The 12,508-nt window shown below is 49.8% G+C and overlaps 1 protein-coding gene across 1 annotated transcript; it reads left to right on the top strand.

Moving 5' to 3' along the window:
* The first annotated feature begins 2,322 nt into the window (after nucleotides 1-2,322).
* Nucleotides 2,323-10,793, top strand: LOC131211131 (uncharacterized). Its single transcript, XM_058204489.1, has 6 exons — nucleotides 2,323-2,443; nucleotides 5,012-5,205; nucleotides 5,283-5,917; nucleotides 5,997-6,197; nucleotides 6,263-8,268; nucleotides 8,815-10,793. The coding sequence occupies exons 1-6, from the start codon at nucleotides 2,323-2,325 to the stop codon at nucleotides 10,791-10,793; spliced, it is 5,136 nt and encodes a 1,711-aa protein (XP_058060472.1).
* The last annotated feature ends 1,715 nt before the right edge of the window (nucleotides 10,794-12,508 follow it).

The raw sequence follows: 12,508 nt of genomic DNA, 5'->3' as shown, positions 1-12,508 counted from the left end.
AGTGGCTCTACGTGACCTTTGAAGGTGTTTAATATTCATCCACATGGGTCGCTTGTTATAACCCGTTTTTCCCCTATACTCCCGTCTACTCATGTCAAGCAGAATCCTTGAGGGGCCCCGATCCTGGTTGGCTTGTACATAGTGCTGTCGTGCTACACAACATACGCACATTAGCGTAATCTTGCGATGGCCACTCAATTTCTGTGCACACCCACAACTTACCCTTAACGATCGATTAAGGACGGAACTGATTGGTAACGGCAAATAAACGCCAATACTTATCACTGCGATGGAGGCGCGAACTAACAGACATTGTTGCGTGTCTGAATGTGCCACCAACATCTGCATCCATTGAATTGAATCCATTGAATTGCAAGGTGCAGTTTAATTGCTGTGAAAATAATTGTTTTTATTTCTTGCTATCAGTAGGACACCAACAAAAACTGTTGAAAGGGTTTCAAAGGATGACGTAGGAAGTCCTTTGAAAAAATAAAAGTATAAAGTATACATACTTGAATCGTTAATAGTTGAAGCAATGCTCGGCATCTTGACCCAAAAAAAAATTCCAATTTACTTACGGTTTCGCCAAAGATTGTTTCAAAATATTCAATAACATGTAAAAATGTGTTATTTCTAGTATTGTACACATTTAACCCCACCGGTCTTGTGCCTCCCACGTTGCATTTCCTATCAGTAACGAATATTTACTTGTGTTCCTCGCTTCTCGCTCTGATATGAACCGGTTTCCACTGTGTCCTGTAGGCGATATCGCGAAGTACACATTGAAATGTCATTCGGATTCAGACGACTGCGCTTGGATAACGAACGGCATATGGCATGGCATGCTGCTCAAACATTCTCATAACATAAACCACCATCGCCAACGCTTAAAAATATTTCCCGTTGGCCACAGTCGTTTTTTGTAAAGGTTAAACCGTTGCTACGATGCGGGTCGTATCTTCTTCTACTGGATGCTACAATGTTTTCTACATCCTCTCTCCCGACAGCAAGTCAAAAAAATGATCCTAACTGTTTACGCAGCGTCTTTCTATGAACAATTTCTTGTCGCGCTATAGTGTCTCGATCCATAATTTTAATCCAATAATCGAAAGTATAGCACAAAAACCAGTCCCGCGGGTAGGATCAACCTACGTTAAATTAGCATGATTCTCTGCGTATCGTCCTTCGCCGGCGACCGGCATTCGCTGCCATAAAAGTAGACTATCTGGCACTGGGACTTTCCGTCTACCTAGTGGGAGGAAAAGTCTTAGCCAAACGACGGAGCGATGAAGTGAAAAGGGCCCACTAACAACATAAACATTCGAACACATCGACTTACGGAGCGCTTTTGCAGTTGTAGATTGAATCGTCGGTTGTGGGCAATATGAGGTTCGTTTGACGACCGGAGCGCCTAGTAAATTACTTAGGGCACTACTAGCACAAATGTCTCAGAATCCGTAAAAATAGAAAAAATATCAAAAAATATCAAAAAAGAAAAAATAATAATAACAAGATCCTGTCAAATTGGCCAGCATTAGCCATGGGCAAGTAAGGAGTAAAATGTCGAATTTCGTTTTTATTAATCGTACGAACGGTTAACCATCGCTATGTAGCCTGTAATAATGTTTAAAAGTATAAAGAAAATGACAAAATGAAGCTGTCCATAAACTGCCTTTTAGCAGCTGCCGGAAAATAGTTACATTAATTTAATTTTTATCAAGTTTAATATTAAAGTAAAACACAAAAAAGTACACATTTCACCTGGAATCTTTCGTTCATTCATCTATTAAACACGGTAGGGATTACGTTTAAAATTGTTGCAATTTGTCTTCCGACGCATTCATCTTAAAAACGAACCAGAATGACTGGTCCAATGCACTCGCGCAGACATCTGAACGATCGATAATTTTTATCACAACGCTCACTGGCAATCTTCATCGTCTCAAGACCCCGATGACCAGAGCGCACACTGACCGTGTTACACTAATTTCGTTTCGTTACGTACTTCAGCCTCGGCACCAAGCTCGAGGACCGGCCTGCCATAGTAATTCCCCTCGGCATCGTTAGTGGAAACGTATGGGGAGCAGCGTTAGCCCGGCCGCCCGCACTTCCGATATCCCAATGCCTGCTCCACCGGCCGGTGTTGTAGAATGGAATTTACGAGCACCATGAATTATGGCGCACTACGGCTAAGGATCCAGCAGCACTACCCTACGGCGGCCCGGGGCCTGACACGCCACACCGACAACCGTCAGTGCCAATCAGTGCCCACCATCCCGGCAGGTCACGGGACAAACGCGCAACAGCAGCGAAGCTCCTGACATGAGTTTTCTCTTCAGCTCGATTAAAAATCTCACGGTAGGCGGAACTGCGCCATCTGGTGGCACGAGCACGACCACCCCTACCGCATCCAATAGCAGCCCCATCGTCAGCTGCTATCAAGGTACCAACCGCCATCCCAACCATATGTTGCGTTTTAAGACGCATCTCCTACGTGCCGCGAGACTAGGACCCTTAGATTCGGCGCCCGCTAGAGCACTGCCGGTCCCGGTTTCCAATGGTAGATTAGTCTCGAATCCTGGCCGAGGACACAATCCAGCTCCTGCGCTAGCTCGATCCGCGGCGTGGCGTTTCTTCGTTGGCTCGTTTTACTCATTTTCAGTCGCTTGACTCGTTTAATGGTGTTACAATTTTATTGCATGAGTTCATTGCGTGAATCAACGGCACGTGGGTTGACATAAGGAAACCGAAACAAAGGCTCTGAAAATCTTAAAATAAACTGTCCAGCCCAACCGTCGGCTGGACTGTGCGGAAATCGTGCTCATTGATTCACCGCAGAAGCTGCAGAAAGCTGCCGCTAGTAAACGTGACGTTTGGAGTTGGCAGCGCCCAAAAACATGATATTATAATTTCTGGTCAATAATGCTTCCTTAGCCAGATTTAGCAGCTACAGAATATCTAGTTTAGCATTATTAATATTAATCGAACTACTAGATATTTATAGTGCATACAAATCAGCAACAAACCATGAAACCTGTACAGTACATTTATTCGTGTTTTGTATCCTTCGCGCATTCAAACGTTGTGTTTACCACAACTTCACCTGCATTGTTCATTGACTCATTGTTGATATTCCCTTTCATCCCAGCATCCCGACAACTCTCCAGAAGGGCTGCATTAGCGCAGCCCACATCGTATCGCACAACAAATGTAGTTGCTTCAGTTGCCCTTTCGCCATCTACCCACGGGTTGAGGTGGGCTTAAGGATGACTTCTGTTAAAAGTCAAGTCGTTTCATAGGAAACCTACGCCTCAAGTAACTCATCATTTACCATGTTTCGCAGCAACCAAACAAGTGTCCACTTCATACAACAACTTCTTTTCCGAGCGAAATTCCTGGAACCTCTAAGCGCCGGGCGTGTGGGTGTGTGTACACTTGACGCTAACAGCAGTGCTCATCAACTTCTCCAAAGGGCAACGATAAACGAATCGGCTTCCTTTTTCCAGCCTGCCCGAGCCTGAAAGCTTCAAGCGATAGCTTCTCGTTAGTGCCCTTCTTTGTTGGTTAAGGCTTTCAGTTTGGCTCTCAACAGGATGATGTTTCCAGTTTGTCGTTGTCCCTTCATTTTCTGTTTTTAAATCTCCTCCCGATTTGGAGGTCTATTTTTGAAGGCCGCAACCAAAGACACGTTGCCCAGGGTGAGAATATTCGAAATCAATAGTTAATTGAATGGAAATGGATGCTCGCTTATGGGTCGAGCATAGGGCGTAGGAAATACCACCGGCCGTTGGGACCGGTAGTCGCGCTGACGAACCATCAATCGCTCGGTGGAGGCGCCGCATAGGGATCCCCACGGTCAAAGGTCGGCTGTGGGCGGGTGTTTCTAGTACCATTTGAAAGCTCCAACCGTAGTCTCGGCCCTATTCATCATGAAACAATCGTAAAAGCCCACCGCTTCAAAACAAATCAGTGGCAATCTGGTCAAAATTGAGTATTAGCCCGCAATATCCTGGGCTGGTCGTTCCGGACCCTTTGCGTTAGGCGTTAGGCTATAAAGCGCCCACGATATCGCTACTTTTATGACGACGACGATGTTTGATCCTTTTTCGTGATTTCTCCTTTGCAACATCGTCATCGTCAGGCAGCTTCCGATCGCCTAATGAATTTGTCCTTTCACCGTCATGGCAGCGCCAGCATTACCGACGCCAGCTAGCATTAATCTCAATTTGTCCTGCGCTACCTAGTCGCCTCGCAAGCGGTTGCAGTTTCTCAGTTGTGCCGTCTTGTGCCTTCGTCCCTTTTGGAAGGTTTTCGGGTCGAATATTTTATTTCATTCACCGAAACTGATGGCTTCCCACAACGGCAACAGGTTTCCTAGTTGAACGAATGTCAAGGTTCGCCACGGTGGACCGGCGCGACGCAAGTCGTCTTAGTTGCCGATGCCGTTTTGTTTATTTATCCGCGTATTGAGTCGTTTCGGTAGGCTTTCCCACAGTATCGGGGATCTGGTTTCGATTACGCGTCCACCGACCGGGCCCCGTCCCAGACTTATGGTATGGTTTCACATCATTCGGTGCCGATAATCCCGCCCTATCTGTTGTAACCTGTTACGAGCGAATAAGAAGATTAAGGTTGTTTTGCTTCATAAATACATCTTGTGGCTTCTGCCGACTCCGGATCCTCTACAGCGCCACTGCAAGTAAAGATAGGTCAAGATCGACCACTTTCTAAATGGTACAGCATCTTTGTAGATAGCGTAGATAGCTTACAGTTTCTTTGTAGATAGCGCCCGTTACTGACATCATAAAATATCATTGAAAAAAAAATGGGACCGATTTGAGTTGATTTTACTGCTTTACGATGCACGATTTTGAACTTATTTTTATTTTCAAGTTACTCGAAGTTGTTACGTTGCCGTTCAATTTTCTTGTATTGCTCCCATATGCTGCACGCATTCTTATCAATCTACGCGCGCTGTTTGCCACTTTCGGTCAACCGGGTCTCATTGCAGAGTCGGAAGAAATGCGTTTCAATGTGTCACCACCACCTCCTCCACCGCCGCCACCGTCGGCCTCCAGCTCCGACTATAACATCAGCAAAAAGATGGGCGTCCCGGACACGCAGTCCGACTTCAACCAGTGGCTGCACGCGATGAAGATGGTAGCTCGCCTGCCGGGTGGCATGCCCGCCGAGTTCCGACGGAAGGTAGGTAGCGGCGTAGCTGGCCGAACTGATTGGTGTGCAACAAATAGCCTGGATTTTCCTTTACGCCCCTTCCCCAGCTGTGGATGGCCCTGGCAGATCGGTACCTCAAGACTCGATCCCTCAACTGGGACGAAGAATCAACGAAATGCCTTAGCGAGCAGTGCGACGAAGACGACGAAGAGTTGGGCATACAGATCGTGAAGGACCTGCACCGGACCGGATCGAGCCTCTGCTCCGGGCCGTCCGGGACCATCAACCAAGCGAAGCTGAAGCGAGTGCTGCTCGGGTACTCTCGCTTCAACCCGGAGGTGGGCTACTGCCAAGGCTTCAACATGCTCGGCGCCCTGATACTGCAGGTGATGGACAAGAGCGAGGACGAATCGATCAAGGTGATGATCCTGCTGATCGAAGGCCTGCTGCCGGCGGGCTACTTTTGTGGTTCGCTCGGTGGCCTGCAGGCCGATATGGCCGTGTTCCGGGATTTGCTCGGGACGCGGCTACCGAAGCTCGCCCGCCACCTACAGAAGCTCCAGGGACCGGAGGGCGCGTTCGAGCCACCACTGACCAATGTGTTCACCATGCAATGGTTTCTAACGCTGTTCTGCACCTGTCTGCCGATTCCGCTGGTGCTGCGAGTGTGGGACCTGATCCTGATCGAGGGCAGCGATGTGCTCCTGCGTACTGCGCTTGCCATTTGGGGAATATTAGAGAGGTACCGAGAGCGACAAAACTGCAGCTGACGTAATGGAACGCTACTAACCGTTCTTACCTTCTCTCTCCATGCATTGCAGCAAAATACTTGCTACCAAAACGGCGGACGATTTTTACTGCAAAATGGGTGCCCTTTCGTCGGAACTGGTCAACGGTAGTCTGGTGGACGCGAACGCACTCATCCAGCGGGTAGTCGACATTGGACCAATCGCGGATCTGCAGAGACTGCGCGAGAAACACCTGAACAGCATCACCCAGCTGAAGGAGTCATCGAATTTGAAGTAAGCGAAAGCAACACCCATCAAAACCCTTGGCGAGCACTAATGTCCCGATTTCGCTTTTGCAGGATTTTCTACTCCGACGACGAAGGAGAGTCTGACGAGGACTCCCGGCTAGCGGTGACGGCTACCGCATGGGGCTTACGGTCTGGCCGACGGGCTTCGTTGGGTATACCGACGAACTTGGCCCGGGCAGAGGGCAAGGAAAAAATCAATCTAGACATTTCACTCCTCAAGAAGCAGTACGACAAGCTGCGGGAACGCCAGCGGCAGGCACATATCATCCTCACGGCGGCCGTTGCCCGGCAGCCGACGAATCCTTCGCCGAACACCGGAACGCTGCAGGTGAATCAGCTGCTCGTGGGCAAGAATGCTTTGCTGAGTGCCAAAGGCAAACGACTGGGACCACCACCGGGTGCCGTACCGCCGGTGCGGGCGTCCAAATCTTCCAAGCAATCGAAACAGTCCGCCGTACCCAAATCTCCGAAACCGGTCGAAACGTTGCACTGGAAAGATATGGATGAAACGAAGCAGCGCCGCAACAGTCTAAAGTGGCGGGATCTGCCAAAGGATTCACCGAGCAAGTCGCGCGGCGACGAGGCACGCGGCAGTTCTCCGAAACTGAAGAAGTCGGCCAGCGCTTCGTCGGCCATCAGTAACCTGTCGGAGACGGGCAGTAGCGGTGGGGACGGTTCCTCGGGAACGAAGGCCGGAGCTTTGAAGCGCCGGAGCGAGTCATCGTCGTACAGCGAAGAATCGGATGCGGAGTCGAGCACGAGTACGTCCCTGTGTGACGATGACAATCAACCGCTGAGCGCTTCCTCGCTGGAAGCGTCACCGATGAAGCGGCGGCTAACGCCGGAATCCATCATCCGGGAAGTGCCTGAGGACGAGAAGTTGGTTGTGATCGTGCCGAGCGACAGCGAGCTGACCGATATCAAGGAGGAACCGTCGTCCTTCGGGGACGACGACGACGATGACGCAGAGCTCAGCCGAATGTCCGAGGTGGCTACCGATCTGTTAAGCCCTTCCGAGCACACAGTGAGCCAACAAAAACCTAAGGCGATGCCAGCACTCCCAGAGCTGCAGGATAAATCGCTCTCGGTTGCCATTACCAGCACGAGTCAGCTATCCCCCATTCCGGACATTAGCAAGTACGTCAGCATGTCGACCATTAGTCCGCTGAAAACCCCTTCCTCTATGATGGACTACTCAGACTATCTCGCCAACATACCTTCCGACAACACCGTCACGGTGGAAGCGACGAAAAGTTGCACTCCGCTGGTCGAGGTGGAGGAAACGGACCTGTTCAAGGTCAGTGACGAAGGAGTCACGAACGAGTTCTTCGAACGCATCAATGCGGCGGAACGTCCGAACAAGCTCGACCTGAACGTGATCAAGGAGCGCAAGGTAAGCGAATCGCTAGTTACTACCACCGAAAGTGTGCTCGATCGGAGCGACAACACGTCCAAGCTCGACAACTACAGCTTTACGAACATCTCCAATCGCTCGTCCATGTCGGCATCGTTCGTGCTGGAGCTACCGATCAAAACGAGCCTGCAGCACGATAGCCCCCTATTGCCACCCAGCACGGACCTGTCGTCGGTCGTTATGGCCGACAGTAAGCAACCGAAGTACCAGCTGGCCGACGCCCGTACTCCGACACCGCAACAGGAGAGCAACCAGAGCCCCGAGGACATTGAGCGGTATCTAACGAATCGCGTCAAATTCTTGAAGGAAAAATCCTTCTCCATGGACGATCCCATCAAGGTGGAGGAGCTGCCACCGGAGGACATTTCCAAACGATCCGCTTCCGAGGGACTCGTGTCGGTCGACACCAATGCGCTCAAGAGCGACAAGATGTTGGAGATTATAAAAGAAAATTCTCTAATCTTAGGCAGAATAGTGCGAAAGTCGAGAGAGCACGACGAGCAGCGCACGGATCAGCTCATCAAGCAGGACGAAACGGAAATGTTGATGAAATCGATCGAACAACTACCGAGTTTACATGCCGACGCCGATTCGCTCGATCTCAAGATCACGAACAGTGTCGATGAGCTGCTGGAGAAATCCGCCAACCGGTTCAGCGATCCCAAGCAAAATGAAACCGAAATGTTGATTAAACCGACTGGACAACTGCCAAATTTACATGCAAAAGCAGATCCTCTCGATCGCAAGATCATTCACAGTGTCGATGAGATGGAAAAGCTCGACAAACCGAGCTCCGATTCGAGGCAAAATGAAACGAAAGTGTTGATGCAATCAATTGAACAACGACCGAATTTACACGCCGATGCTGATTCTCTCGATCGCACGATCATTTCCAGTGTTGATGAGATGCAAGAAAAGCCCGCCAACCGGTTCACAGATCCCAAGCAAAATTTAACGGAAAAGTTGATTAAGCCGATTGAACAACTGCCGAGCTTACACGCAAAAGCAGATCCCCTTGATCGCAAGATCAGTCACAGTGTCGAAAAGATGCCCGACAAACCGATCACCGAGTCGAAGCAAAATGAAACGAATGTGTTAATGATATCCATTGAACAGCTGCCGAGTTCACAAACCGACGCCGATTCTCTCGATCGTAAGATCATTCCCAGTGTCGATGAGGTGCTGGAAAAGCCCGACAAACCGATCGCTGACAAACCGTTTAAAGTGAAGCCAGAAAATACGACCACGAATAAGGAGCCCCTCGTAGAGACCGAAAAAATTAAGTCCAAAACGGATCTGGTTATTCAAAGAACGGAAGAGCAGCTGGCTAGGTTCGCTCCCCCGGAGCCAACGTACTACGTGCGCAAGGACAACTTCCGCGAGATTATAACTCCGGAAGAGGAAAAGGCGGAACAACGACGAGAGGTTCCGGAACCGACGGGTCCGAAAGAGCCGGAACCCGAGTGCGGCGGTGAACCCTTCAACATGAGCTTTAGTGCCATCGACACCCGGGCGGTATCGTCCAAGACGGAGGAATTGATCAAGAAAACCGAGGAACAACTAGCACGATTTCGAACGCACGATAAAAAGCTGATAGACAAGCTGGAGAAGCGCCTTTCGTTGATCGACATGAAGCTGGAGGAAAAGTCCCAACCGGTTACGTCGAGCAAAACGGAGGAGATTTTGAAAAAGTCCGAGGAACAAATGTCGCGTCTGCTGGCACGCAAATCACCGACCCGCTTCAAGCTGGACGATGCCAGCGAGCTGAAGCCCACCGATCTGAGCAATCTCAAGACGGACGAACTGATCAAGAAAACCGACGAGCAGCTGGCTAGGTTTAAGGCGGCGGCCGAAAGCACGGCGGAAAAGCGCAAGAGTCGGCACGAAATCGACGAGCTGCTGAAACCGGAAGCGCTCGGTGAGAAGCCGCTGAGTCGCTCATGTGAATCCATACGCACCACGGATTTCTCGTCCAAAGATACGGCGGACGAAGCCGTCATCAGGCGCCACGCGCAGGACGAGATCCTGCGCACGATCCAAATCCCGGACGAGGTGAAGAGCTCCAAAACGGAGGAGATCATCAAAGGCATCGAGGACGGCAAGATCAAACTGGGCGACGACTACATTACGACGATAAAGACAATCGATTACCTTAAGCGCTCCAATGCGAACATGCTGGCGACGCTGTCCTCGATCGAGAGCTCAATTAAAGCGATCGACGGCTACTGCGACTACGAGTCGGACATTCAGTCCGATCGCATCAGTGATACTATCGATAATCTAGAGAAGTCGCTCAAGCAGTTCGAAACGCACTCCTCACACTCCACCACATCCGGCACGAACGATTCGAACGGGTGCGGGGCGGAACCCCCCTTGGTGATGGTTCACGACTACTCCACAACCCACGAGGCCCGCTGCCGGCCAGCGTCCTGCAACCGGCCGAGTAGATCGCGCAAGCGCAAGGAATACTCTCCGCGCCGGCGAAAGGACAAGGATCGCGATGCGGACAAGAGTGGAAGCGCTCGGTCCCGCAAAGATCACAGCAGCGACTACTCCTCCGACAACCAGTCGCTGGATCGCGAGTCTCCCAAAACGTACACTTACGCCTCGTACTACAGTCAATCACCGCCGCTATCACCGCGCCTTGCATCGCCCTCACGCAAGCTTCCCGAGCCCCGCGTACGTCCGACGACACTGAAGAGCACGTCCCACGATCGGTACACCCTGCACCTGCAGCGTGACAGTGGACAGCTGATCAAGTTCGACAAGTCACCGTCTTCGCCGATCATCAGCAAAGCCTATCTGGAATCGCTGAAGCCGGCCACACCGGTGGCCTCCGGTCGGACAACACGTTCGGCGGAAAATTCTCCACCCCACCATCCCACGCAGCCACCGTTGCTTTCGCCGACTACCTCGGCCAACGTTGGTCGGCACACGGGAACGCTGCGTCACGTGACGTACCACGATACCGAGCACTCGCACATCAAGAGCTGCGAAAACATTCTCATGAGGTTCAATTACGAGAAGATCTCGGCCATTGCCGCCAGCTACCCGATCAGTAGTGCCCTGTCGCCTTCCCCCACCAAATACAACAGCCTGGACTTTAAGCATGACACCACGCTGAACCTTACGCTCACCTCATCGCCCAACAAGAAGTCCCTGCACTAGCATCGCCCCGTTGTTCCATCCGAGCAGAATCGCCAATGGCCGAAGATACTACACGTTGGCTGTCCCCGTTTCGACTAGGCTTTCCTTTCCCACACACATATATGCACTCCTGCCCTCTCTGAATAGCCACAATTCCTGTGATAAATCGGGGTCGAGTGTGAAGCCAGCCTCTGGAATACGCGAGGGTAGTGAAGTATTCGAATTTAGTAACCGTATCACTCAACAACACCGTAGACGTTCCAGAATAGAACCCTCTCAGCACCAAACTCCAATGGATTCCAACCGAATGCGTAGTACTAGTGAGGTGGACCTAGTGACGTTAGTGAATATATACTATGCATAAGAAACATATATATTTGCACACTTTTATACCACATTCAGCAGAGAACAGGAATTACGCAAGTTGCTTGGCAGGTGTTGCAATGTTGGAAGTGAGGATTCGCGGAAAAAAGTAGTTTGGCCAAGTCGATTGCCGTGAGGCCAGGTGCGATTATGTTGCTCTTTCTTCCTGTCTCTTTCTCCCTCTTTCCCTCTCTTTCTCTTTCTCTCTCTTTTTATTTTCCAGCCGTAAACCAACTGTTCTGCTAGAGCAACTTTACTACTTATGACTATCTACATTAGATATGAAAGGTTGTATAAGGTGTACTTTACTACTGCGGAAGAACATAGCGAAGGCAGGGGGGCCGTTAGCATTAAAAGCGTACATAAAACAAAACCAAACATGGCTGCCAAAAGGCTCCGATACGAAGATTCTGATCAGCTAGCTACTAAAAGAGCAGAACTAAAAACAGAAGACACGTCGCAGTTGGTATTAATAGCCGTAGTTAATGACAAATGTACTTAGTAAAATTGCGAACCATCACCACGCATCGGTCTGTCTCTCTCGAAGCACTTGACTACCATTCTCGCGGAAAGCACAGGACTAAGATATTGGATGAGGAAATGGAAGCAGCAAGGACCGCTTGAAGCACAGCGTGAGTGCACCGTTGTTTCGTACATTGGTTGTTACATTTGCATCGTTTTCGAAAAAAAGAAAATCACAATTGTTGGTTGTATTCGCATAACGTACACCCACATAGCGCCCACGTATGGTGACTCTGGTTTACCCTCTCTGGTGGTCGCTCTGGTGTGGACGCGTGTTGAATGTGTTACCAGCCTGTACCACAGGCTATTCGTTACTATTCGCTACTTTACGTACTATTTAACCGAAGCAACAATTCCTTCCGGAGCTTGTTCAAAGTGGCCACCGGCACGTCACCGAAGATACCGTGGGGTAACACGTCAATCGCAAACGAACTGCACCCGACACCGGGATTCGCTTGCCGCATCGGGTGCAGCAACAATTATCTATTGCCGTTTTAGGTTCTTAAGCTGAGATTTGATATAGCATTAATGGTAAACAGGGGACGGATTCCATGTAGTTATTCTACGAATGTTCATTAAAAAAAACAGTGTATATTCGCCAAACCATTCTGTACACTCAAACCACGTGTAAGCGAGCGGCACAGCAAATGTAATCGAAATAAATCGAAATTACTGGCGTGTGCTGGCACGAACGTAGCCAATGCTTACATTTCAAAACGATACCCCTTTCTGATTTGACTAAAGTAAAACAACTTACAACTGAGCCAAACCGGAACATGGGGCACCGATGTTGATAACGAAAAGATTCCTTGAAAATGACGGTAACATTAGAGGAAATATATACAACTGAA

This window comes from Anopheles bellator, chromosome 2, assembly GCF_943735745.2.
Source record: "Anopheles bellator chromosome 2, idAnoBellAS_SP24_06.2, whole genome shotgun sequence".
Lineage (NCBI taxonomy): Eukaryota > Metazoa > Arthropoda > Insecta > Diptera > Culicidae > Anopheles > Anopheles bellator.
This window is presented reverse-complemented; position numbering and strand designations above follow the sequence as displayed.